The sequence below is a fragment of the Zosterops lateralis genome, assembly GCF_965231275.1.
Source record: "Zosterops lateralis genome assembly, chromosome: 11".
Taxonomy (NCBI): Eukaryota; Metazoa; Chordata; class Aves; order Passeriformes; family Zosteropidae; genus Zosterops; species Zosterops lateralis.
This window is the reverse complement of record NC_139771.1, coordinates 15,225,231-15,253,220: the sequence shown is the minus strand read 5'-3', so window position 1 is coordinate 15,253,220 and position 27,990 is coordinate 15,225,231. Positions and strand designations below refer to the sequence as shown.

General features: G+C 39.4%; 1 protein-coding gene across 1 annotated transcript in view; it reads right to left on the bottom strand.

The window, feature by feature from the left end:
• ATXN7 (ataxin 7) overlaps positions 1 to 27,990 on the bottom strand; it is an 84,550-nt gene that overhangs the window by 50,111 nt on the left and 6,449 nt on the right. The window contains exons 2-4 of the mRNA XM_083869613.1: positions 15,934 to 16,026; positions 7,676 to 7,930; positions 7,127 to 7,195 (exon numbers count right to left, since the gene is read on the bottom strand). Coding sequence (XP_083725739.1) covers positions 7,127 to 7,195; positions 7,676 to 7,919 — 313 coding nt within the window. The 5' untranslated portion in view covers positions 7,920 to 7,930; positions 15,934 to 16,026. The remainder of the gene's footprint in view (positions 1 to 7,126; positions 7,196 to 7,675; positions 7,931 to 15,933; positions 16,027 to 27,990) is intronic.

The following is a 27,990-nucleotide window of genomic DNA, read 5'->3' as shown; positions in this document are numbered from 1 at the left end:
TCATCCATGGGCTACATCAAATCTATCAGAAGTGGAGATCAGGGTGGGGGTGAGCTTGTAAATAAACAATCTTTCTCATTTGGAACACAGGTTACCACAAACCAGCTTATTCCACAGGGCTGATGGGCATGTGCACACACAAAAGTAACTGAGCATTTGAGTATTTCTCATTTACCTGAGCCAACAACCCAGAATATTTGCAAACCCAGCAATCATGACTCCAAGCAATGTGGGAGCAGCTGCGTGCGCAGTTTACTCTGATGAAGTCACATCCTGTCATACCCTGTAGTATCTGGGGTTACCACGAGTGTCTGACTTGCCACAAGAATGAGTGTGAGAGCCACCAGCACCAGCCCTGGCTCACAGCTGCACAAAGCCTGCACCAGCAGGGACAGCTTTTGACTGTGCAAAGCCTTCTAACAGTAGGAACACAGATTACAATAAATTTATTGCCTTCTGTGACAACTGCTTTTATAATCATGCTACTCTGCTACATTAGACTTTGAATTCCCTTTGTCAGATTTTAACACTTCCTGCTAAGAAACTTGAAGTGTAAGTACAAAGCTCTATTCATCTCTGTTCTGTCACCTACATTGTAAGAATTCCTAGGCAATAACATTGAATATCATACATATGGGGAACTTCCACTGCAGTGGATTATTTCATTCATTACACAGGAAGAGAAAAAATTTTCAAGCATCCTAGAGGTTATTTAGAATAGTTAATTACAAGTCAAATATTACAATGGTTTGTGAAAGATGAAATATTTTCTGTGTTGCAAGAGACAAGAGATCACATCTATCCCCAGACAACCTTCTGCAGTTCCAGCCATAGGCTGAGCATAGCCAGGAAAGCTGTAAGAACTGGACACATTCATTTTTATAGATCTGCTGCAATGGAAGAAACACCTTTTAAAATAGTTACCTTAGAGAGAGTAATCTGCATCCTCTTAACCCAATTTATTTAAAAGTATCCTTCACTAAGCCTTTTTGTCTTTCCTGCTCTACTTAGATGACAAAGTTACCACCTTGTATGAAAGTCACATTTCTACATATTTATTGCATTGTTCTTCTTCTCACTGAGTTTTTGTTGTTAAATATAGCACAGAAACGACACAAAAAACCAATCTTTAACCAAGTATTATCACCTCTCTTGCACAGGGATAACCCAGCTAATCATACATACTACTTAAGAAGCATTAGATAACAGTGAATTCCTGACTGTTACACATATGTGTACAGACAACTATCTCAAAAGGTTCTTATAAAAAAGAAAATATCCTGCTCCTCCCACATATTATGGACAGATCAAGACAGTCTTGTGGCTGCAGTTTCAGCCAAAGTCCCCAAGGCTTTGCAATACCACACTAACACTACGGTAATACCTAAAACCTGCAAAGTATCTTTAAAGCATATGAGATGACACAGTTCTAACTTGCAGTCTAACATCACAATGTTCTATTTATAACACCTGACTCATCTCACCAGAAATAATTAAATATTGTAAACAGAGCTTAGATTTAAAGAAAAAAAAATAACTAGAAAAAATTAGGGCCAATCACTGCAGAGAATTTCAAAAGTAACATCCTTTCAAATTGCATGTTTTTCAAACAAACAATCTCATAAAACCTCCACAATTTTCCTAAACAGTTCAATGCAATTTTAAAGTCTCCCTGTAATTGTTTTACGATAACCAGTCCACAAAACCTTAAAACAATTTGTGTAAATAGTCAATTAAAATGCAATGAAATGAAGAAGAGATTTATCTGATTACAGGCTGTGAAGAGCTATGCAGAATGTCAAAAAAGAACCATGGCACTTTGTACTGCTACCTTAAAATATTTATTTCAATCTATTAAAAATCTCACAAGTGTATTTGCAGGTAGTAAAGGACTATAGAGCCCTCTAAGCATCTCTGTGATATGATTTGACACAACAAAAAATCAACTCAACAAAGCACTTCCCAAGGCTGAATAAAAACAAATTTAAATTTGAAATAAGATGCTGTCTCTTACTTGTATTTACAACTTAATATTGGAACAGATGCTTAAATTATTTATGGAACCTGCTGCTGGGAAAATTCTAGACCTTGGGTCTATGTGATAAAGATGCTTCTAGTGAGCCTCCCAGGCCTGGATTTCACTGCTCAGCCCAGCCTAGAAAGAGCTCAAGAAGAACAAGGGTTCATTGCATGGCTCTTAGTACTGTCACAGCTCTGGTAACTTCCATTAATAGCAGTTAATATAATCAAACCTCAAAGCTTCTACTGAATGCCCTAGAGGTTCACAGAGCCTTTTTTCTTAAATCCCCACGACATATTAACTGTCAAAGACCAGAAGTTCAGCTGTTACCAGGTGACACGATGCTGAACAGAGTTTGCTCCCACCTGCTCCCCTGACTGATTCCTACTGTCACTAAACCTTCCAGAGTGAAGGTGCCCACCAAAAACTGACAATCTGCATTCCCACAGAAAATTGAACATTTGCCTTATTAAGACAGTAGAGTCTAAAAGCTGTAAGGCTGGTACTGTGCTACATCACCCCCCAGTCACCACCAATTCTGACCTGTGACCCAAGTTACAGATGTTCTGTCCTCCTCCTCCTCTACTTTGTTGCCAGTTAACTCTAGGCGATGGTGACAGTATGAGTGAAGTGCTTGAAATAGACAGCACCAAGGGATTCACCTCCCAAAGGATGTAACACACACAAAAATAACCCAAACAAACTAAAAAAAGGGGCTGTATGTGTAACTGAAAGAATGAGGTGCTTAAGCTCTAGTAGACACCATAGTTTCAGCATCCACTGAATATGCTACTAAAAAGAAACATTCAATTTTAAATTGTCTAAACAAATCTCTTTTCTGCTCCCCATGCTTTTATTTTTCCATCTGAGATGTTATTTTCCTTTTTTATAATTTTTGTAATTTTAAGTATTTCTAAATTATTTTATGAGTCAGTATAAGAATATAACAGACTGTTATCCACTTGAAAAGGGTTGCACAAATTAATAAGCAATGGTGTATGTAATGATGATGTACATGGGTTGTCTCTCTCTGACTCTCCAATACAGATTTGAGGGTGGGGATGGCTTGGTTTTGGTTTCTTATTTTGGATTTTTTTTTTTCCCATGTTTTTGTCTTATTTAAAGGAACATTCATGACAACCTTTAGCAATTGAAAATTTACCATGGGGAGAGAGTCAAGAGTTCCTTGGGTGGTGGGAGAGGCTTAGGCCCCCAGCCCCAATAAACAACTTTGATCCTCACTGTTTCTATCCACAGCTTCTCTACTCTTTCACTGAGCAAAATGAGCCAACTTGCTGCTAAATTTTGCAAGAAGCAACAGTTGCCTCTGTTGAAGCCTGTCAAAGTTACCACGCATGAACTCTACACTCACAGTTCTATTTAGAGATCCTCTTCACAACAATGGGCTAGAAAATTTCTTAAACGCAAACTAAATTCAGCACAAGTTAGCAAGGACTTCCTGAAAAACTGTTTCAGGCACTGATTATGAGGTTTGATATGAAGAATCTTTTTTCAAATCAAACAGTGTCAGGTACTACAGACACATCAACCTCCTTTTAAGATCTACTGCACCTCCAAGATGAACTGAGTGTCTGAAAACATTTTGGCTGCATCCAATGGCCCTCGCTCCCACTATCACACAAGTCTGGAAGATGAACTTCAGCCAAGTTTCATTGTAAAATATAGGAAAAAATGCATGAAGAGAATAAGATTTTCTGCCTTACTGTTTTGGAATTCATCTACAGATTATAATGCAACATGCTATCCTTGCTCCATCACAGCACAAGTGAGTGGCAGGGGATTCACACCTTTAGCTGGTTCACAAAGCAGTAAGTAATTAAGTGACTGCATGAGCCAAAAGATTCTGTCACATCAATTACATATGAAAATAACTAATATGCACAATTCCTTCTAACACATTCTTATCTTGATAGGATTGCTCGGCAGAAGAAGGTTTCAGTGCACAAATAGTCAAAGTAAAGTTTAAGGCTTATTTTAAAGTAAAATCTTCCCATCCCATTGGGTATCCCTCTCTCACTTCCATCTCCTGAGGATTTTCCATACCAAGAGCGAGCCAAGTCCATTGGGTCCATACCTTTATTTCTTGCAGCTCTGATTTCTACATCAAAGCTCAGTGTGGATTGTTACTGTCTCAAAAAGCAACATGCAGGAAAGTATCCAGTGAGTTCCTCACTTTGATGAAGGTCAGTGAGGATCCCAGCAGGAATGATTTAATATTATGTATTAGCAGAACAGAAAGCATATAAGAGCAGTGAAAAAGAAACAGGGAAGTATGAGACACAAACACTGGGAGTTTGGGAAACCCAAATTCAAATTCCAGTTCTGACTTCAATGTGAGCTTGGCTATGACAAGGAGGGTTAGCTACAGAAAAAAAAAAACATGTTTGAGACACGTTTCCTGATCGCTACATGGAATTAACATCACTGACAGGTATTAAGGACTCATCAGACTTCACAACCTTCTAAAATGCTGAGAGAGGAACTGCCTGATCAGCAAATAGAAAGTGTCACTGAGAAATGTGCATCTGAAATCCTGCCTCTATCCACTGCTCGGAAATATTGTCCCAGAATTACACAGTTACATCCTCCTTTATTCCTTTAAAAGAAATAACATGCATCATTCTTTGCCTTTAAGGCTTAACAAAAGGAGAAGCTGGCAATGTTAAGCCCCTTTTCTAATACAGTGTTACAACAAGAACAACACTCACTCTTCATTCAGGAGGCTCAGACTCAACTGCCTGCAAGGCTGAAATCCACCTCTTGCCACCAGGCATGCTGAGCATGAGGCCATTCTCACCACGAGATGCAGAGAAACAGCAACAGTGGGAAAAGGAACAACTACCACCCATATCCCAGTGGGGACACAGGCCAGTGGGAGCCTGACAACTGTTAAATAAAGAAAATGGTTCTTGGTTTTGAACCCAATTCTAATATGTGGGCTGTAAAGTCATGTTCCTTCTTTTGCTCCCTCTCCAGGCCATGAATATTTAATTCTTTTATGCAAACTGGAAGAGTTGCAATGCAAGGTTAAATTAGCCTAAATAACCTTGAAATCCTTTTGTGAAGTTGGGCCTCAGAGTCAACTCCCAATCTGTAGAGAAATAACTTTCTTACACAAGGAGTTCTGTTGTTACTTGTAGTTAAAATACTGTGGGGTACCACGACAAAAGTCTTGAGGTTAAAGTTGATTTAACAAAATTTACACTTTAGGTTCACCTTTCCCTGTTAAGAGCCAAGGTTTAGAAAGTCCAGTTCCTTAATAAACATTTGTTCCTTAATTTTGAATGCAAAATTCTTCCTGGGAAAAGGAATCACTTACAGGATTTTCAAAGTTTTATTTGGTAACACGCACGTATGCTGGCATGTTTGCTGCTCCCCTAATTCCTTAAGTTAAGTTAATCTAAACTTAATTAATACTCCTTTAGCTCTATTTTCCAGCAGGCCAAGGTCCCTACAGACCAGCTACAGGTATATGCCAAGTCAGTGTCTCATTTATATATCATAAGGCAAACAAAATAAATAGACTTCTGGAAGCCTGACAGGGCTACTAAGTTTCACTTTTAATTCTCTAAGTATTTTATGAGCTTTCTTCAAGTCATAACCCTACCAATCATTCACTTGGTTGGAGTCAGTGCAGAAAAGCTCTGTCTCAGTGATCTGCCTGTGCAAAAAACAGTTTCATGATCCCTCTCTCCAGTGGGAAAAAAAAATAGGATAGATTATTCTTTGCCCTGCCAGCTAATCTTCAGAATCTGGAAACCTTAGATGCTTGCATTTTAAGAGGTAGAAATAAGAGCAAATGTTTGAAAATCCTTATGGGTAAAATCTTTACTAGGATAATGTGTATGTTTATTGTTGCAAACGCTTTTTAGCATTTGAATGATTTGCCTATTCAGAAAAATGAATTACATATCCAGCACAATGATTAGATTGGAAGTTGGCAATGAAGCAATAAAGTGATTTTTCAAGTGCCTAAGAACTCACAGATACACTTAAGAAGATGGCAAAACAACACAAGTGAATCTGAATGCTGCAGCACAGCTGCCTATTGCATCTTTCTTCTGTGCCACTGACCACCAACTCTGATCCTAGAAATTGTATTTTCCAAATTTTAGCAACAATAGGAATTCTAATAGCCATTTTGATTCAGACTCAGTATGGATCACTCTCAATCCTGCTAGCCTGTGCCACCTTGCTTGAGGTTTCATTTGCTGCTTGCAGCTCCCAAGTGGGTAAATGCTGAATCAGATAATCTCCTAAGGCCGGCAAGTTCTGCTCCCCATGATTGTAAACCAAGTCTACAAACTCAGTCTTCCATTTCTAACAACATCAAATAAATTACTTGGGCCTAACTGCTCTAGTATTTAAAACAGCTGGGCCTATTCTCTGGCACATGTCTCAGGCAGTCGGAGGGAACCAAGAACCAACAATATTAAGAAAGGTTCTAAAACTTTCCCAGTTCTAAAACAATCGTTAAACTAGAAAAACAAACAAACAAAAATTAACATAATAAATCAGACTCATCACCTCCTTTTTTCCACAGCCTGTTAGAAAGTAAATAATAATCTATAGCTTTCATTCATCATCTGCTTACAACTCCAAGCAGCATTGTTACTCTTGCAAGAAACTAGGCCGTAATGGGCTTTTGCTAATCACAGGTGAAAGGTCACTCTCATTTAGCAGAGCACCAAGCAATAAACATAACACATCGACATGACAGGGGAAGGGATCGGTATTGAAATACTGACATGGGTTATACCAAGAACAAAAAATATTGTAACTCAAGAGGAGATTTTATCAGTGTTGGTCACAGAGCTTCCTTAGGACTATTTATAGTCTAGAGGAAAAAAAAAAAAAACAACACAACATATAGAAACACAGTAAAGACAGTCTATGCCCTAACTCGTAGTTTTCAAAATATGTATTAATTTCATAATAACACCAGTCACTGACAGGCCACCAGTCCTAAATCCAACCCAATAGGAAACTCTGATCCCTTCTCTTTCCCATGCCTGACCCTCTGCTAAGCAGTCATGAGAAGAAAACTTCTCCGTGCACTTTTCTTCAAGAATGAATCGCACTCACCTTCTCGGCAAAGTCGCATCGCTTCTCGGTTTCTTCCGTATTCCTTGAAACTTTCTTCTAATGCTGTTCCTAAAACCAGAAAGCCACAAGATCTCAATGCAGGGAACAGCCAGAGGGCAGGCTCTGAGCCCCCGCCGGTGACCTGTAGCCCATTCCCCGCGGGCACGGGCAGGGACACACACGGGAGCGGGGGAGCCGCTGTCACGGCGGGGATGCCTCACCTGCGGCTGGTGGAGCTGCCCGCCCCACGCCGCGGCGGAATCCAGGGCAGGAGGTGCGGGGCTCCGGGGACCGTGTCCCGGATTACAGGAACTGGGGCAGGCGCTGCCCGCCGAGCGCCGCTCCCGAGCCCGGCCGGGGGCGCGCACCGGACAACGACCTGGGCCGCCAGCGCCGGGGCTGGGCACGGACCCAACCTCCCCTCGGGGCCCGGCAGCCCCGCCGAGCCGAGCCGAGCCGTGCCGTGCCGAGCCGTCCCGGGGCACCCGCGGGCTGCGCTGGGGACGAGCGGGGGGAAGGGGGGGGTGGGGGCGGTCGGCGGCCACTCACCGTCGTTCCCGTGAAGTTTAGCAGCATCGACCCAGTGGCTCCAGGGCTGCCCCAACATCGCCTCGGGGCTGGGCAGGGACCTGCGCTCCCCGACGGCCGCCATTGCCGCTGCGGTGGCGGCGGGGCCGGCGCCGCTCCCGCCTCCTCCGCCTCCTCCCTGGCCGTGGCGGGGCCGCCGCTGCCGCTGCCTGGCGGCCGCGCCGCGCTGCTCCCTCCTGACGTCACCCGCGGCCCGCGCCGACATTCTTTCCGCTGCTACAATGTAACGAGAAAAGTCAGCGGCCGCTTAAGGTGGCGCCCCGCTCTTAAGGCAGCGCCGCGGCGCTGTCAGCCCGCCCGCTCGCTCGCTCCTGCTTCCTCCCCGCGGGGAACCTGCGGCCCTGCGGCGGCGCCGACTCACCTCTGCGGCGGCCCGGGGGGCAGCGCCCGGGTGCCCATTATTGTGCGGGGAGCGCTGCCTTCCTCTTCACCGTGTAGGTGAGGCGCGCTTGTGTTCGCGCTAACAAAGCGGCGGAAGGGAGCGGGGGCGGGCAGGACTACGCCGCCTGCCAGGCGTACCCCAGCTCCATGGGCCGCCTCGCTCTCCCCGCACCGCGGCCCCGCGACCCTACAAAAACAACGGCCGCATCACAACCCCGCCTGGCACCCGCTGCCCCGGCCAGGGGGGCGGACCGGGGAGCGACGCTGCGGGCGGAGCCGGGCGGGCGCGCCCCGCCCTCGCCGCCGGTCCACCTTAAAGCCGGCGCCTCCTTAAAGGCAGCGGCGAGCAGGAAACTCGCTCCGGGCGGGCGCGTCCCCGGCCCCCCCGGCTCTTCCCTCCCATCCCCTCCCTGCGCTCCTCCGCTTGTGCTCCCGGGCACAGGGGGACACCGGCCGAGCTTCCTGAGCGCTGCTGCCCTCGTTATACCCGTCACTTGTCTCCCAGGGAAAGGGCCTTCTCATTGTTATTCCACATTTCTTTTTTTAAACGGCTTTTTTTTTTCTTTTTTTTTTTTTTCCCCTCCTTGCCTAAACTTTGCGATGACGTCGTGCCGTGTCAAAAGCGAGGATTAAAGGATGCTGTCGTACCTGCTAACTCCAAGTTACAAAGTCTAAGCTTTGCAAAATCAAGTTCTATGATTTAAAAAAAACCCCTGCATTTAGAATTTGTTTATTACAGAGTCTTCTCCACTGAAGTGTTCAAGTACCAATGTCAAGGCCATGATCTGCAGCGATTTCTGGTCACGCTTGACGCTACTGTCAGTAACAACATCCTCGAAGAGCAGCTAAAAATATGTAAATCTGATGTGCTGCCTCCTCTACAGGTACTCGAGAGGATGGGACTGGTGCTGTCAGTGAACTGCTCACAGATCCCATACATGTATTTGCAAAACCACACAGCAGAAATCAGAACTGTAAATAAATTTGTTTAACCTGCAGAGGTGCATATACATGCAGGCTTAGCTAATTTTCATCTTCTGTTTTCATTTGAAGTGTGGGACTATACAAGCTAGAGGTGTTTTTTTCCAAATTTATGCATATAAAAAGATCTATAAATTCAAGCTCATCACACCATAGTCATACGGGATAGCACAGGCTGTAATTATAAGAACAGTTTCAGTGTTCCACCCAACTGATAATTTATGTCACACTCAGAACGTATCTCATAAAACTGCAGACCTAATACAGAGCAGCTGGCATGATTTTTCTCTCCCCCTGATCAACTTGAAGTCTAACTTAGCTCCTTCATAAAAGGCCAAGACCATAAAATTTAGGTAAAGAGAGCAACACTGATTTCTACTGCAGACATTTGCAGCAGGATTAATTATCAAAGGCCATCAGCCTCTTGAGCTGGGCCCTGATGTTTCAGTTACACTGAACAGCTCTTTGTTGCCCTGTCTGTAGCTTCCCAAAACTCTTCATCTTAGTCTGGACACGAATAAAGGGGTTCAATGGAACCAGAGTCTAAAGATTAATGGAGTGCATTATTGTTTGACTATTTATCAAATAGCATACTTTATAATATAGAAAACTACTTATAATTAAAGCTAAGGACATCATCGGAAGAAAAATGTCTGTAAGGTGCTGAACAGTTTCTGAACAGAACCTCAGCTTTTTTTGTGGTGTAGAAGCCAGATGGGAAAAACACCTATGCCTGATTTCTTTCAAGCTTAGTTCTTCAACAGTGCTTCACAAATTGAGCATCCATAGCTGAATGCAGACCCCAGCCATAGGATAAAGCAAGTTACAGACAGATCTATATTCTCTGTGTCAAATATTCTCATTTATGTTATAAACTTCATTCATACAGCTTTCCTTTGTCCTGGAGTAAGCTGTCAGAAAGCTGCCTCAGCTGCAGTTTGAAAAAGAACCTTTGATATGTCCAAATGTCCATCAAACTTATAAAGGGTTTTTCTATTATTTACATAAATCATTAAGTAAATATAGCGACAGGTGACCAAACAGAGTCACAGAACACCATCACCTACCCTTTAACAGTGACAGAGTTGACCATGGCAGATCAATTTCACGTTCACACATCACCTGATTATTTTCTTTAAACATTACTGATGTATTTATATCAAGTTATGCAAAAATTGGCAGAATTACATCGACTAACTAAATACATTAACAGGACAATAGATTGGAAACTACTTCTTAGTTTCTGAAGTTGACACTCATCAAGTTACTCAGAAGTGCCAGCCACACAGGTAAAAGCACATGCCACTGTTACTTCATACAGCTCTGATTATCCCCTTTATGGCTCTTCTCTGCTCTTTCAATCTGGCTGTTGCATTTTTAGCCTCCCTCTTTCACAGCTTTTCTTCTTTCCCTATATATTCCCACTCAAGATCTAATTCTGCAGTCTGGGCCTCAGGCTGTCCTTTAGTAAACCTTCCGCTACTGAAATATTTTCTCGCTGTGCTGTGAGTACATCAGTATTCCAGCAGAGGGAGGGAAGTGGCAGCAGAAGGATCAGTTCATCAGTTCAGTGCACAAGACTGATTAGTCAGACAGCAGGAATAGGGGCAGATGAAAAACTAATTTTACAAGGACTGGAAGTGGCGAGAACTTTCTTTCCCCACAAAGTTATTAGGCTGAATACGTTGTTTGGACTCTTTAAAGGACACTAGTTCGATTTTCTTACATTGTTTCCATAATGCTGTACATGGATGCATTGATTATTTTAGGCAAAAATAGGGAAATCCCTGAAAATCCATCATGTTAGAAGGAGATCAGAATTGAAAACACATGTACAAGCAGTAGACTTTAACAGAGGTGACTGTTACAAATCTGAGGCATCCGGTTAGAAGAGCAGACATCCAAAGCTCCCTTGGTGGTCAGCAGAGAGGAAAGGATACTTCTGGGATCAGTTTGGTCCCTCCTGGTGCAAAGCACTATTCGAAACATCCATTCTCTTTCCACTGACCACAGAAGTTGCCATGGGTGACCACACACATAAATTAGGCACCTGCATTAGAAATCCAGGACTAAGTGGGGTGAACCTGGCCAGGAGTAGAGAGAACATTCAAGAGTGTAAAACTGCCTAGAAGCCAATACTTCTCTTTAACAGAACAGAAAAAGGAGCTCAGAAATGCCACTGGTTCTAAGGACTTATCTGAGGAAGCAAAATAGCCCAAACAGTAGCATTGGGACTGAGACAACATGTGAAAAACCATGAACTGCTCATACCTGTGAATGAGAACAAGTATTTGGAGAACAGAGAGAAAACACAAGGAGGAGTTAAGTTAAGCTCAAAGAGAAAGTAGAGAAGGAAAAATATGAGGCAGGAAAACAGCAGAAAACAGTGGATGAAGTAGAGAAAACAGTCAAATAATGATGTGAAGAAAGCATAAACAAACAAAACATATAACACAGCCTGCAAAAGCAAAGAAAGGAGACAAAAATAGGAAACGAAACATACAGAAAAGGAAAACTCACAGTTTTAAAGCTCACTAAGTAGATTTAACAATATATGAAACATGGCTGGCAAGACTATGATTAAATGTATGCCTACAAACAGCATGCAACTGCTGAAAACTGCAGCGGATGGTTATTTCATGGCATGACACTGCAGGCATTTTTTCACCTGTACCAGCAGGTTTCATTCTTTTGCCAGGTGGTCCGGGAAAGCCGTTCAAACAGGGAACACCTACTTCAGCTGTTCAGTTAGAATCTGTATGACAGCTTCTGTATAGGACCTGAGATATGACAACTCTTAACTGGAATGAAAAAGGAAGGATGAATCTGCAGCCAAACTCTTTTAAGAGCAGAAGTACAATGATACAATTCACCGATGATTTTCCACAATGGAAGTGAAAGGATGTGAGAGTTGAAGTGCAAAGGGAGAGACAGGGAGAATCCACGGGGGTGTCACTTTATCAGTACTCAGAAGAAAGGAAAATAGTGAATTCACAAAAAGTCTGTCAAGGAGAAGCTCTGAGGGGCATTACGGCACTAAATGAAATCAAGTAAGTTAACTCTAGCCAAAGGTATGAAATAACCAAGAAGGGCATAAAAACTAAGATCAAATGTCATTATTTGTTGGTAGGTTGGATTCAGGATGAAATGACAACTCAAGCAGCTGATATGCTGAAGTCCTGACCCTCCCATCAGCTTCTACTGAAAACACTGGAACGGGGAGCACATTCTATGTGTTTTAAAATGTATCTCCAGTATGAGAAATGTAAGACTATAATTGGGCAAGTATAGAAGCAAGAGATAAAAAGTTCACATAAATCAAAACATCCAGATGAAAACAGAACTACCCAGCCATAACAAACAGACCATTTAATTTAAGCCCCATTATGGAAAAATATTAAATACACTAAGGAAAACACATTATGGTAATCTGTAGTTCACTCTGACATCCAGGAAATCAGCAACTTCTCCCTTTATAACTATACACAGGATTGTGATCCTGGAAAAGGATACTAATCATAAAGAGCACACAATAAAAAAAATTATATAAGAAATCATGCTAGTCTATTATCCTTTTTCCCACAGATCCTGGGAACAGGTTGATGTGTATAATTTTATTTAGAGTAACACTTCAAAGGTGAAACTGGATATGCTCAGAAGCATTAGAATACAGCTATTTTAAATGATGGAAAATAAATTATTGTTTATACCTACTACAAACCAGCCATACCAGGGGAAAGAACAATATTGTTAAGATTAGAATACTAACTTGAGGTGTCCTTTTCTGAGAAGGAAGAATTGAGGAATGGAGGCTTATAAGTAAATCTGCAATAAGAATTCGGCATTAGGCTGAGAATGTAACAGATGCCCTTACATGTTTATCCAAATATCACAATAACACCTTTACACCCAAATTAGAAGACAATGTTATTACCATGCATTCAAAATTTAGCAAAGGACTAAAACCACTTCCTTCTTTACTTAACTTTCAAATCTGTCTGCAGGAATTCACAATATAGTGATCTAAAGCAGAATAATGAATAGAGGAGCACAGATCTTTACCATGTTTAATGACACCACATACTGTCAATTCTTGAAGGGAAATTCACAGAAAAACACTCTGGAGTGATACAAAGTTTCCAAATGTTAAAGGTAAATAGGCAAAATTACACAAAATACACCCGGTTAATGATCTGGAAATGAAACTAATGTTTACTAATTTTACATAAGGTATTGAAATTACCTTTTGAATTTGGAAATGTTAAAACAATTTCAGCAACCTAACTGTGCAGATGAATCATTTTAATCAGAGGAATCATAAACAGGTATGACCTTTTAGATTCTCATTTATACACAGAGAATATGATATTACAATATGATATTACAACTTAGAATTATTCACAGTACACAGCTGTTCAAGCCAATTGTAACAAAACATTAATGCTGGATTTCCATTTATTGAAACCAAAGCACTTGATGGGGACAATTTGGTATTACTGATCTTCTGCTGGAAGAAGTACTACTTTGCATGGAACTACCATACAAAGTTTCATAACCTGCCTGGTTTCTTGCCAGTTTAAGACTCTGGGTGTAAGCACAGCTCACAGGACTCAAGTTCCTTGAGGCCACAGCCACACTATCTATGAAGGGAAGCTGCTGAGGCCCCATAACCTCTGATGTGCTTTTAACATCAAACCAGGGATCCTAAGAACCCTCGTGCAAGGAAATTTAAATTTAATCTTTCTTCTCATGTTTGACTGCTGCCTGCTGATGCTTTGCTGAAGCCACCTGCTCTGACCACAGGCTTAGCAAGTTGACAACAAAATATGACACAAATTTGACACAGGCAGGTCTGTGGGACTTGACAGGATGCACACAAGGGGGCTAAGAGAGTTACTTTGAAAGGTCACAGATGGGGACCATGAGGTTGCCAGCAAACTGGCTAAATTGCTGTCCTCAAAGGGTGGGAAGGGCTCAAAATCAAATGGCAATCAGTCACAAACAGAGTTTCTTAAGGATCAATATTGGGCTCAATCCTATCCTGTATCTCTTAGAATTATCTGGATGATTGGAATAAATACATCATCAAGTTTGCAGGTGACACAAAAACTTGGAAAACAAATAGATCCACCCTAAGTGTCCCTATGTACAGAGACTGTGACAGGCTGGATGACTGAGCCACTTCAAGAGACATTAAAAAACTGGACAGGGTCTTGTAGAGAGCCCACAAAGTGATCAGAAGGTTGGAAAACTTTGTGAAAAAATTAAAAGGAATTGGGTTAGTTCAGCCTAAAGAAGAGAAGATTCAGGTGAGATGTAATCACAGTCTTCCAAGAAGTAAAAGATAATTATAGAGAAGATGGAGGTAACTCTCTTCACAAGGAACAAGGTGACAGGGCAAGAGGCAAATGGAAAAAGTTGGTTCAGAAGTTCTGTCCAGATGCAACAATGAAATATTTACTGTGAGGACAATTACATATTGGAACAGGCTGCCCAGAAAAATTGTGAACTTTCTCTTGCCAAAAATATTTAACCCTTAGCTTGACCAGGCCTCAGATAACCTGCCTTAAACAGAAGGTTGGACCAGATGATGTCCAGAGGATTGCTCCAATCTAGACTTTCCTAGGATTACATGAAAAAAGATGTTGTGGTCCTATTCAGTGATGTGGAGCAAGGAAGTAGAAAGAACAAAGTCAGATTTTGCAAACCAGACACTCTGGGTTCACTAAGACAGTCAACTCTCAGGTTGCTGGAAAATCCAGGGAAGCATTTTGCTATAAAAACTTGAGGTATTACAGCTTCAACTGTTACATATTGCAAGATCCAGAGAGTAACAAACATTCCTCACAATTCTTGAGCCCAGATTAACTCTGCCACTTAAATAAGCTCTGCAGGCCAGATCCATGCTAACCATAATGGCCCTTTCTGCTGCAATCTATTTTAAAATGCATTAAAAAGATGATTTGTCCAGCAAATACTGGCCAGGCTATAATAGTCTGGATTCCTGGATTCTTCATATCTGTGCATAAGAGTGAAGTCTTTTTTTTTTTTTTTTTTTTTTTTTTTAATGAAGTTAAGCAAAAATATACAAAATGGTGAAATGCACGTGATGATAAAGAGTAAAGATAAATGTAAGGGAAACAGAGAAAGAAACAGATAATCTTTCAATGAATTAGCAGTACCTGATAAAATAATCTGCACTAGCAGCCCTTCAGACAAAATTTCAATTTATTATCATAATTTTCTCTTTTTTCTAACATTCTGCAATAAATACTCATATACTCATAGTCATGCAGAATAAACCCACTGTGTTAGGCAACTGTACAGTCTTATCTCAGATTACAATTCCACTTTCTGAACTCGTAAAATAACAGGACTGATACAGCAGGTAGGCTACGGCATATGCCAGAGCCTAACAGCCTTCAAATGCTTTAACATATGGAAACACAGAAATAGAAAAAAAAATTATTTGGAAAATGAAGATTACTTCTTCTAAAATATAAAAAGTAGATAAATTTAAAATATTGATTCTACTATACTCCCCACCTGCCAAAGTCTACTTTTCCAAATCACTTCACCTAATTGATTGAAAGATACAATCCAGCTTAGTTTTATCTTTTTAAGTTTGGCAGTTGGATGCCAAGCTGAACTCCTTTTACGTTAACTGTAATATCACTTTATTTCCCACAGAAACATACATTAAACATCTGCATTTTAAAAAAGTCTCCCCATTGCATCTGGCAACACTTCAGACTTGCTTTGCAATCCTGCTAATATCCTGTGCTCTACGCTTCTCACATCTAAAGAATGAGAATCTTATGCTTAAGGAAAATATTTGGTTAAGCATGCCACAGTACCTTGAAAGTATGGTGAATCGCTGGGTTGATTTATCAATTGATCTTCATCTGTTCAGATTTTGGAAGCTTTTCCTAACTTGTACCTGATTAATTCTGAAAGAAAAAGAGTAGAGCACTAAGACATTTGAAATCTTAACTCCGTTTCCTAACGATGTGTCTATTTAAAAACTAATACGAAACATTTAATCAGTTTTACAAACACAGTTTGTGCAATGGATTTCAAATTGAAAGGTAAGCAGGGAGCTGTTATGGTGTGTTCTGTACAGAGCAGCTCTCTAAATGGCAGCCTGACATTACCAGAAAGGCATGCATTGGATGAAACCTCAATCTTCAGCCCAGTTACGGCACTTGCACCGACTCTTAGTGAGCAGGTTCCCAAGCACACGGCTGTGTCTGTATCACACACTGGAAATACGACAGGGTTGCACTTTCTGCACAGGATTTTTCTAAAACACAGCACGGCTCCAAAAACACAGGCTGTGAGGATGCAGCCATTGGCAGCTTTACCACCATGCCACAGAACATGGAGAGGTAAAAATGATCCTTCACGTAATCAACATCAGGGACTGTCACTGTACCACTGATGAAGAATTTAGAGAAATGTAAGATTGAGGCCTTCCCATGAATGGGACCTTTATCATCTCAAGCTCAAGTTTTTAAGATCCTTTCATTCAATGCTTATAAACTTGATTATACAAACTAAACTTAATCCCAGTTTGCTTTGGTTTAGCATAAATCAATGCCAAACTGGATTAAAGCTAAACCAAAGCCCTGTTAAAACTTAGAATAAAGTTCAACTATTTTCGTGCACAGTTTACATTTAAGATCAATTATTTGATTTTTACAAGTGCTTTGAAATTAAACTGATGATTTTTTTTCATCACTAAAAAGCCATGAAGATACATATAAATAAGCCAACCTAGCACTGGGACTGGATGACACTCCAGTGAAAACTGTTTTTTCCTCTCAAAGGACAAAAGTCCACACAGGAGGAATGCAGTCCAAGAGGGCATCCAAGTTGTCTCCCAGTCTGCAGGGCTCTGCTCCAGTGGAAGGTGCTGAATGAAGTTTTTCCTGAATTCTGAGTGCTCCTCTGAGAAGATGTCTGCCAACTAAGTTTATGTCTTTAAAGTCTTTTTATGCACTGAGGGTAAACCCTTTTTTCATCTCTTCCTTTAAACTGCAGCTCAGCAGCTAGCATTGCCTTGACTGAGATCCTTTAAAGATATATTTACTATTTCTAAGACTGACTATGCTCAGTGACATAGCTGATCCTAAGAAGAACATCCTCACTCAATTATATTCTAGTTACTGCATAAAATCCAAATTTTTCTTGTTTTCGATGGGCAAGACTTGAGACCAAGTTCAGTATTATTTTTTTCTCCTCTCTGTAGGTAGTTTTGCTTTATGCCTAATAGAAGTGATCCTTAGCAAATTTCTACACTAGTAGAAGTCTCAGAAAATGCTGTATTTCCTTGTTACACATACGAACCTGAATACTACAGTATAAAACTTTCAACTCCTGCTGCTGTTAACTAGGAAAATGCAATGCAGTGTTTACTGCATTTTTGTCCTTTATTAGTTTAGGACAGGAGACTGAATTGATATGGATCATCCCCTTCCCAGAAGATCATTCAAAGTTTAGCCTCAAAGTCCCAAGCCCTTCAAGCACATGACCTACCTGCTGTGGAAGTAATTCACTCCTCCATCTCTACCTCAATTTCTTTAGGGGATATAAGAGCTCTGCATGCAAAACCCTCTTTCTTTTAATCTGATGTAAATGCTACTTATTCATAAAAGGCAAGTTCTATTGCCTCATGCAAAAATAAAAATAAAAACAAAAACTATAAAGCAGAAGATGTCTCCAAAGACTTACAGATCTAGAAATAGGATAGTAAAGAAATGAACAAGACAAGGGTGAAGGAAGGATCAGCAAAAATTTTATTCCTATGAAAGATCAGAGCATACTATACCACCACCTGTGAATTTTGCTGTAGGGATTACACCTGCAGTTGAGTTTGAAAGAAGTTATAAGACTAAGTCTCAAAAGAATAAATTGACAGCTTAATGACCCTTTAAAGAGAACTCTTTCTCTGGATAATGGGTGGCAGAGAACAGGAATGATTCTAGTTGGGAATTTACAGCAGGTCAATTACAACCACAACTGTCAGCAGAGAGTAATGCAAGAAGTCATGGGATGATTGAGAACAAGCCAGGTGGAGCTCTCTCCTTGGTACCCTGGAAAAGGGAGAGGTGGTTGAAAGGTGGAAAAATGACAAAAAAAAAAGCCGAAGCAGCAACCCAGGAAAATGGAAAAAGGCCTGCATTTCCAAACCAGTGAAGCATTATGTCACTTCATTGCATGACTATCAAAGAAACTTGGAAAAAATTGCTGTTTAATACTTTGAGGAGTTACTGATATGCAAGACAGGAAACCACATCCTGGAAGAGCAAGAGCTATACCCCAGCCAAAACTGTATCTACACAGATTACATATAATATAAGCAGAGTTACAATTACTAATGCGTATTATCTATTTAAGGGGAAACACATTTACATGAAAATTGTAATTGCAAATCAACTCATTAAAATAAAGAAAATGGAAATGTATGTGATAGCATCCCTAACTTCTGAAAACATAAAAAAAAAAAAAAAAAAAAAAAAAGCCTCAGCTATCCAAGGTCCTTTAACTCTGTTTCTTTTCAGGTGCCAGAAATATGCACCAAAGAATGTGCCTAAATTTTGGAACACTCCTTCCCCTCTACTACCAACTAAATATTCAAATTTAAGATAAAATGCAAAGGCTATATTTATATAAACAAAGATGTGGATATGCAAGGTACAATCACACCCAGCACTGGGCTTCACTCGGGCATTCTGTAGGTCTGCGATAACCTCACAAGGTGTCACTGTGCCCCTGGAGAGGCTGGAGCAGGAGAGATGTGTGGAGGGAGCAGGAGCAGGGCAGCCCAGGGGCTGCTCTTATGGCCAGCTGGCAATTCCAGGGTTTACCCCAGCAGTCCTCAGGCTGATCCTGGCTGTGCTGGAAACTGACCCTGAACCCACCAAATAAAGAATCTCAGGGGGCAAAGATGGGATCAGAACCACCAATGGCATAACTGGCCCTGCTAGCCTCTATAGGAGACACAATTCCTCATGTCTTCAGAGACTGAAAAATAACTACCAGCTCCATTCAGAGATTAAATACCAAACTTCTGTAAATACCAATAACAGCTTCTCAAGATTTCATGTATTTCCTATCTATACCAATAGCAAGTGTTTCTCAGAATTACCTAAATATTTACTGTTATTTGTGCAAACAGAAATGTAACAGAATATCGGGTGTACAATATAATAATGATACAAATTATTTTGAAACTGTTTCAAACATGCATAGGTATCTTAATTAACAACAAGAAGGATCAAACTTTAATAACTAATATTTTAGTTGCTACATAAATAATACCTTAATCAGTGGAGAAGCAATAACACCTTTTGGATAATTGATAAAAATTGCAAAATAATTATGCACAGCAGAGTGCACTTGATGGGTCTTAACTTTGACTACTATAATTTTCCTTTGTCTAACTGCAACAGGCAGAGACCAGCTTTCATTATCTTCCTCAACAAATCATGTCATCACTAATCTTATCTTCTAACAATTTCTCATTTAACTTAAAAGACTTCTTCAGCAGTAAGATTAACAAAGTCATAAGAACCCTTTGCATATTCCACTTCAACAATTTAAGCAAAACCACACAAAGCATTGAACAGAAAGGTAAAAAATTTACCTTGTTTCAGAAATAAGGCAAAATTATCTATAAGCAAGTATTGTGTCTTATATTTCAAAACACCCACATCTTGCAGTATGATTTATGCCACTATTTATTTGAAAATTCAATCCCTAAAACACATTATCTCACTGCAGGAAACTAAGATAAATATGGACAGTTGAAATTATATTTATACATTTCTTTAAAAATGGTATTTATAGACGTCTGTAGAGAAGAAAAATATATGTTCTGCATTTTAAGCCACAGGAATATTTCATACCAATTGCAACTTGTATTACATCAGAAACACAAACAATGAAAGCCTGGTAGCTAGCAGTAAGACACTGGACATCAGGATTTTTCATTTTTAAAATAAAAAAAAAAATCCTGATTAGATCATTTTAAAGGGTGCATGAAGTAAAACAGTAATGAAGTAAAAAAATGAGAAAAATATACAAACATAATATAAACATACTTTTCAAGACAGAAAGGCACAGCTAATCAAGGCAATTGAGAGTACATGATTAATATGATTTGCAAAATTTATTACTGAGCCTCTCTGTTAAAGGTAACATTATTCAAACAACACCGTCACAGTTATTGCAGATTAAGGATTTCAAATTAGCTCCTTGTGTATATCATTATTTTGAGTAGCTGCATTTTATCTGTCTAATTTTAAATTACTGCAGGCAGATGAAAGTCATCCTAAAATCTGACTCATAATCCAGGTACCATACCACTAACCTTAACAGAGATGCTGGTTCCTACACAGGTACAACACTATTCCCAATGTAAACAAAGGACACTGGCATGCACCCCAGGCTAAGGATGTCAGCATTTTTCAAACACCTTTCTGACTGTTCCATTTTATGGTGATGCAATATGACCTACATTTTCAACGGCCAAAGAGAGACAGAGAGATAGAAAGGGAGGAGATAGAGAAAATAAAGACAGACAGACCTTTGCTGTCCTTATCCTCTACCAACTACAGCTTTAACTGTCCCTCATGGGGGTAGTAATGGGCAAGAATAAAAGCAAGAATAAAATAACCTTATCATAAATTCTGAATGAGAAGCCTAAAGATAGGCAAATGTAAAAAATAGCAAATTTTTTTTCTACAATCCTATGAACAAGTACATAGTGACACCCTCAATAAGGAAAGAACAGTGGAATCAATAATTTTATAATCAGTTGCCAGAACAAAGCTGTCTGCAATACAGATGCTTATTTTACAACCTTGTATTTCCTCTCATGTTCTTACCACTTCATTTCCATGTATTCCCTTAAGATCTCAAAACAAAACACAAAATAATCCACATCATTATCCTCATTTTTACAGACAGAGGAATTGAGGAAGGAGTGATTTGCCCAGTTATGTACCAGGCCCAAGGGTAGCTTGGGAACACAAAGCATCACTCTTCATTATCTCTGTCCTCTGCAATCTATTAGGGACTGTGATACCTGTCACCCTAATATATAATCTTGACATAATACCAGAATTATCTCTATCTTGTATTTCTTGCACATGAACTTCACACAGAAATCTGTACTAAATTACTCCTAACTCTCAGAAAACTTTCCCTCACAAATGATGGTCCCCATTTCTCAAACTGGCTCTGGAAATGCACTTGACTGAGCTGTAAAACTCATCTCTGGAAATGTTAATGGTCTTTTTAAATATAAACATGTGAAAATATAGAACTAATTAAATCTTTAGGTGACTGTTTTGGTGGTTTGGGTTTTTTATTCTTCTGCAGCTGAAGCACCTTTCTTTTCAAAAATCTGTAGTTTTCCATAGTTAAAACTAGTATGTTAATAAATCAAAAGCTTGTTGCTAGGCTTGTATTAAACAAAAATCAAGATATTTTGGTTTTTGGTTACTCTTCTTTAGTGCAAAAATATCCTGCAGAATATCTGCAAAGCACTTAGAGGATCAGAGTCTCTTTACTAGACCTGGTAGTTAACACAACATGCAAAATAACATGTTACTTACAGTAAGTAATTTCCTTATCTTTAAAACTGAAAGCCAAAACATAATCTTAAGTATATCTCTGTACATGCAGAATTACTTCAGCTCTTTCCAAAGAGCTTCTTGGGATTTGCACACAGGTAAACAAGACTGTAATTTGGCATGATATTTGAAACCAGAGATCAATAAAATGTATAGACTAATCCTGGGTTTGAACAGTGATTTTATGATAACAGCAACTTTCTTATCAAGCAGCATTCATCTCATGAAGTGCAATCAGCCCTACACAGCAAGGGGTGAGAAACTGTTGCTCATTTGCTTGAGTGCTGCTGCCTTTTCCAACAGCCACTCTCTCAATCAAATCGTTTGGCAGTGAGGAGTTAGGGAGGCAAACAACACCTATACCAAGAGAGAGAAAGAAAAACCTTAAAGCCTTTCCTACTTTATAGAGAAGAGACAGAGTGGAGAATCAAGAGATAGACAATTAACAAATTTAAAGGAAGGGACCTGTATAATGATGGGAATGAGCTTGGAAATTGAGAAAGGAAGGACACTGCAAAGGGAGGATGGGGATGCAGGGGGTAGGGTGGAAGACACAAGGTCTTAAGCAAAAAAGAGAATAATTTCTCCTTCAACACTTGCCCACAAGATTGTGGGGAAATCTTCACTCAATTAAATGAAATTACAATCACATGTTTCTCCACTCCTATTATCCCTCACTGCACTTTGGTCAATCTGTTCTACGCTTTGAAAATGAATTTAGTGAAAAACTGGTATTTCTTCCGTTATAAACAAATTTATGTCTGTTAATCTAGGACAGGAGTTGTACTGAAAGAAATCTTTTCTGTATTGTCAGCATTACTAAAGCTCTCTTTTGTGAATATTTCACTACAACATTTTCTGTCCTTTTTTTTCCTTTTTTTTTTTCCTATCTCCGTAGTATCTCTGCCACAATTCAGAAGGGAAAAAAGCAGAAGTGACACTTTCATTGCTGTCCAACACCATAAAAATTTCAGCAGGAGAAGCCAATCAGTGCAGGCACCAAGCCCAGCATCCAAACCCTTCCCTTTGCCTACCAGTGACTGCCACCTAGAGCCAGAGTGCAATGCCTCACACAAGCAGGACAGAAACCTTCCAGCAACAACAGAAATGTCAACCCCAGCCAAAAGAAATAAATAAACCAAAAACTCACACTCTAGAAAGTTACAGCAACTTACAAGATTAAATTCTTTCGGTTTCTCTTCTTAAAGTGCCTTCAGAATAATGAGCATTTGGCCCATGTCTCTCTGTCTTTCTCTGAAAACTGCTATTTTGTTTCACATATTTCAGTAGCACGTGTAGGAAAATATATTTAAAATAGCACTACACTGCTTTTCAAGTAAATCCTGTGTTTCGGTTTGTTTGCTACGAAATATGCTGGGCCATGCTAAGAAACTGACTACAGAATCTCATCATTAGCTGAAGATGCAACAGTGAAATTTCAAAGACTATCTATGTTAAAATGCTGATAAGGCTTTAACATTCATGACATTAGTGATATTGTTAAGACAAGAAATGTCTTTTTAGTGGCATGAAACTTAATTAAAAAACTCTAATATTTTCATTTTTAAAAATACACTCATACTGACCCAAATACACCAGTGGCTTAAATGTCTACAAAAGCCCACCCAAGCAAACAGCACTTCTGACACACTGTGTGCTTAACACATATTTATAAACTGTATTAATTCATAGCTGCTCATTATACTCTATAAAATCATATCTTTTTCTAACTACTACTTATGTAACTATTAATAAGGTGCCTAATTCTCAAGCATTAGTCAAACAACCACTAGATACTCTTTAACAGAATAAAAGGAAGGATTTTTTTTGTTATCATTTACCTGGAGAATATAATAATTTGCATTTTAAAATATTCCCAGTAGCAGTTCCCTTCTCTGTGAACTATACACAGATGCAAAGCCAAAGCTGTGTGAGTGTTAGCATATTCTTTAGCTATTAAAATAATTTATTAGCTATGACTAATAATGCCTTGTGAAGAAATCAGTTCTCCAGTTTCCTCACTCTGCTGCTCATGAACAGGCAGACTGGTAATGGAGCATTAGAAAAACAGAAGATTTTTTTTCTCACATTTATCATTCCATTAGATACACAACCTCCAGGTTCCACAGTATCCCTCCTTTTACTGCTAGTCCCACTAAGAAATTAATTTTTCCTAAGGGGATACATGTTCACAGATAAAATGAAATTAAATGGAATTAAAAATCTCACTGTTGAACATGGTTACCTACATATGAACTAAATGTCAAGCTGTGGTTACTGAAATCAACAGTTTGAATGCAGCCAGCTGGAAAAATTGCTCATTCTGATCCACACTCAGGACATGCTTTCCCCCACAAGGCACTCCACGAATCCCCATCATTTTTCCAAGCAGAATAACGATTCTGCAACTGGCCTAGATGCAACACTACAGCAGAAAAGAATATTTAAACAGAAGGATGACAGAGACTCACTGTAGAATTGTCCTGGAGGATGACATGAAAGAAACACTGCCAAAAAATTCGTTGAAAAACACAACCTTTCCTTGACAACTACCACAGCTTTTCTTACAGATACAACAAATTCCACTTGAAATAGAAGTGATGAACAGAGCTGGAGAATAGGTTTCAGCATGATCCTGTTAAAATGTGTCCAATGTGTAGTTAGAGATCTGTTAACCAAAGGAGAGATAGAAGGAACCTCCAAAGGTCAGCCAGTCCATTCCCAGCCCCGAGGCATGATAACTAAGCTACCTGGTGGGAACAATGCAAGTAATCAAACCTGTTCTTAAAGACCCGGGGCAATGGACAAGCCATTGTCCCACGGGGGATTATTCCAGCCTTTCAATCCTTCCACTAGAGAATTGTGTTTGCCCATGATCAATCTTCATTGCTTGAATATGACCTATTTATTCCTCCACCTGTCACAAGCCCCCTGCTTTGCAATGCCCTTCAACAGATCTGTGTTCTCACCCTCTGAGTCCCCTCTTTTCTACTGTAAGGAATTGCATTCTTGTGGCAGGCACACATTGTTTATGCATCATGGGTTTTTAGATCTTCAAGCAACTGCACTGGCATCTCCACACCTCCTCTCTCCTAATTTCATTCAATACAGACCTGATGTCCTCCATGTGTGCAGTTAATGAATACTTTATTTCAAAACTAAAGCAGATCAAGCAGACTTATTTTCATAAATTCAGGATCTTTAATATTATACAGATTTACTTTGTGGTTTTTGTCTAAGGAAGTTTAGGAAGCTCAGCTAGAACACAGCATGCACCCCTACTCTATGCAGTAATTTTACATTTAAGTGAAACAAATAAAAACACAGAAGATATTCCTATCACTTTAAAATTTAAGTGCTGTTCATGAGTGAATAAAATGTCACTATTATGGGATGAGCACAAATATAAAAAGGAGGTTGGCTTCATTGCCCTGCAACAAAACTGTGCAGTTCCCCATTGATATCAGAGATGGTGCTCAAAGCAGAGCTGTGAAAAACCGGAAACACAGAAAAATGCTCATCAAATGGCAGGAAAAATAAAAAGTCATAAATTGATCAGAAACCTTCAAAGTAAATCTTAAAAAAACATGACCACATGAAAAATTTTCTTATATATACCCTTCAGTACTATATTTGTGTGCATAAAGTCTCAATAGTTATGTTTTCTCTTTTTGAAGTATTTGTTTTTCTAAGTCAAAGATCACTCTAAAGCTTTAAATTCTCTGATAACAACAGACAACTGTATTTCATATCAACATTGCTCTCGATGAGATACTTGCCTGGGAAGATCTTTGACTTGACACCAGAGATCATCAAATTTCCAATAACTCCTTTCTCAACCAAAAGGATAATGGAGCATAGCCAAGGCTGGGCCCTGCTGACAACTGGATTAGCACAAACCATTCCTTTAACTGCACTGACACGTACTTAGGGTAATATTTTCCTATTTCTATACCTTTGTAAAAAAAAAAATAAATTACATTTTGTTGCTAATTGCTGTACATTTCTCAACCACAACACACAGTGCTGTACCCTACCCACAGCCCCCAGAGGGTGCCCTGTGCCAGAGCTCCCTGTTACATATTTTTCCCCAAGCCATGACAGTTACTGCAGCTGCTTAAAAGACACCACCTGCACAGAAGCCAGCAGAGAACAACTGCTTATTCAAAGACACTCTAACTTTTAGAGGCCTTTGCAAAAAAGTAAGACATTCTCATAGTATCCATCTCAAAAGAAGATGGAGAACAGAACTAATTGGTATTAGCAGAAAGAAGAAAATGCTAGTTGCAAAATGGCTGTCTTAAGATTTGAAACTCTCTGTGCCCAATTTAGTAGGCCAGTCCTAGAAAGTCTGGGAGGCAATTACAAATAAAGATTTGATAAGAATAATCCAATCATTGGGAAATTTGTTACCTGTATTATCATCACAAGTCTGTACCAACATTCAAGAAGATGAGTAAGGTTCAAAATCCCTTCAAGGGCTTGCAAGACTAGGACAGACTTCTTTAAACATTTGAAAACAACAGCTCTTGAGCTATTTCCTTCCATTTGTTTGATGACATGAACTACAGTTACAGTCAGTCGCTCCTGCTTGTGCAAGCCTTTCACATAGCAACAGGATAGAAAAGCTCCACCAGAAAATCTGACAATAAATATCCTCCTATTCCAATCCAGACAAAGTGGCTGCACCTCAAGTGCAATTTGGGTACTTCTAAAATTAAATTTCAAACTAATGACATTAAAAAAATAATAATTTCATATGTTTCATTTTAATATGCATGTGCACAATTTTATTTCAGGATATGTTATTGTTCAACACCATCCTAACTTTATATATATATATGCACACACCAAAAACCACAACCAGTTCTCAAAAATGAAAAAAAACCCCAAAAAAAAAAAACCCACTCCACCAACTCTTAACTGCCCAAGTGACACTGGAATGAAACTGAAGTGAAAATATTTACTATGAACCACAATATCACAGGTGCATACTTATTAATAGCACGGCTTTGGTTTACTCTGATCTCCTACGAGCCACTCTTTATTAATCTATGTTATAAAATCCAACTTATCTGCCTTGCCTCTCTTATTAGCTCAATTCTCTCTATGTATAACCAAAATTTAATTTTTTATTAAAATAGAAGCAAAAGGCAGAGGACCAAAAACAACTTACGGTTTTCAAGCATACTGCACTAATATTTTCCAAAAAAAAAAAAAAAAAAAAAAACAACCCAACAAGGGAATCTGAACACTTGTTTATAACGTGTCTACTAAAACATTATTATACAAAGAAGTTACCTTGTAACCTACTTGAAATAAAACACTGTGAGGACAGATACAATTGTTACCTACTTTCATAACTATTACTAAGAGAACACTTGAGGCTTAATGTTTTGGGCACACATATAGGCACTTCCCTATCTCAACTGAAAATGTACATGTACGTATACATATATATAGATATACATATACTTTATAGATAATGTATTTTGTGTCCAATTCCTCTTTTTGCTGATGCTTGACATTAGCTTGTCTATTTACCTTTTGTAACTCACCAAAATATTTTATGAAGCAGATTATTTTATTCCACAATTTGTTGGGGTTTTTTTTTTCCTGTTCCTTGTATTTTTCAAGCTCAAATTCTATCCCTGCTTGAAAATCAAGTACAGAAATCACCAGGGAGGCACTTGTACATCTTTGAACAGAATCTGACCTGCAATGCTGAAAAAAATTATCTTGATTGTTCCTTTCTGGCACTTCTGAAATTACTGGTTTGCTTTTATGAATTACTCCCTTAAACACCTTAGTCCTCAGTCACTGAGTATCTTTTGTGTTGGGTTTCACTGCTGTGCTCAGTCTATCATTCTGACAGCAACACCACCTTGTACTAGTCAACAGTCTGGTGATTACAAAATTCACTCTGATGGAAAGAATTACGGGCATTAATCCCCTCAGGAAGGAGGATAGCTGGGTTGAAGTCTCCCACACATGTGGCGAGCAGTCCAGCAGATAACAGCTCTGCTAATGATGAAAAGGGAACCAGAACCACCACCACCTCCTGGGTTTTGAAAGCAAAGATTGACCTTTGCTCCCTTTTTGAAAGAAAGGTCTTATGATCCTAATTTCAAGAGAGCATGAATCCAAAATGCTCCCTGGAGAAAGGTGCTTAGCCCTGGAAAGAGGCAGGATTTAAGCATGTTCCTACTTCAGCTACTGCGTAGAAAATGTGCAGATTCATCATCTCCTTCAAGCCTTTCTGGCTGGTATAAT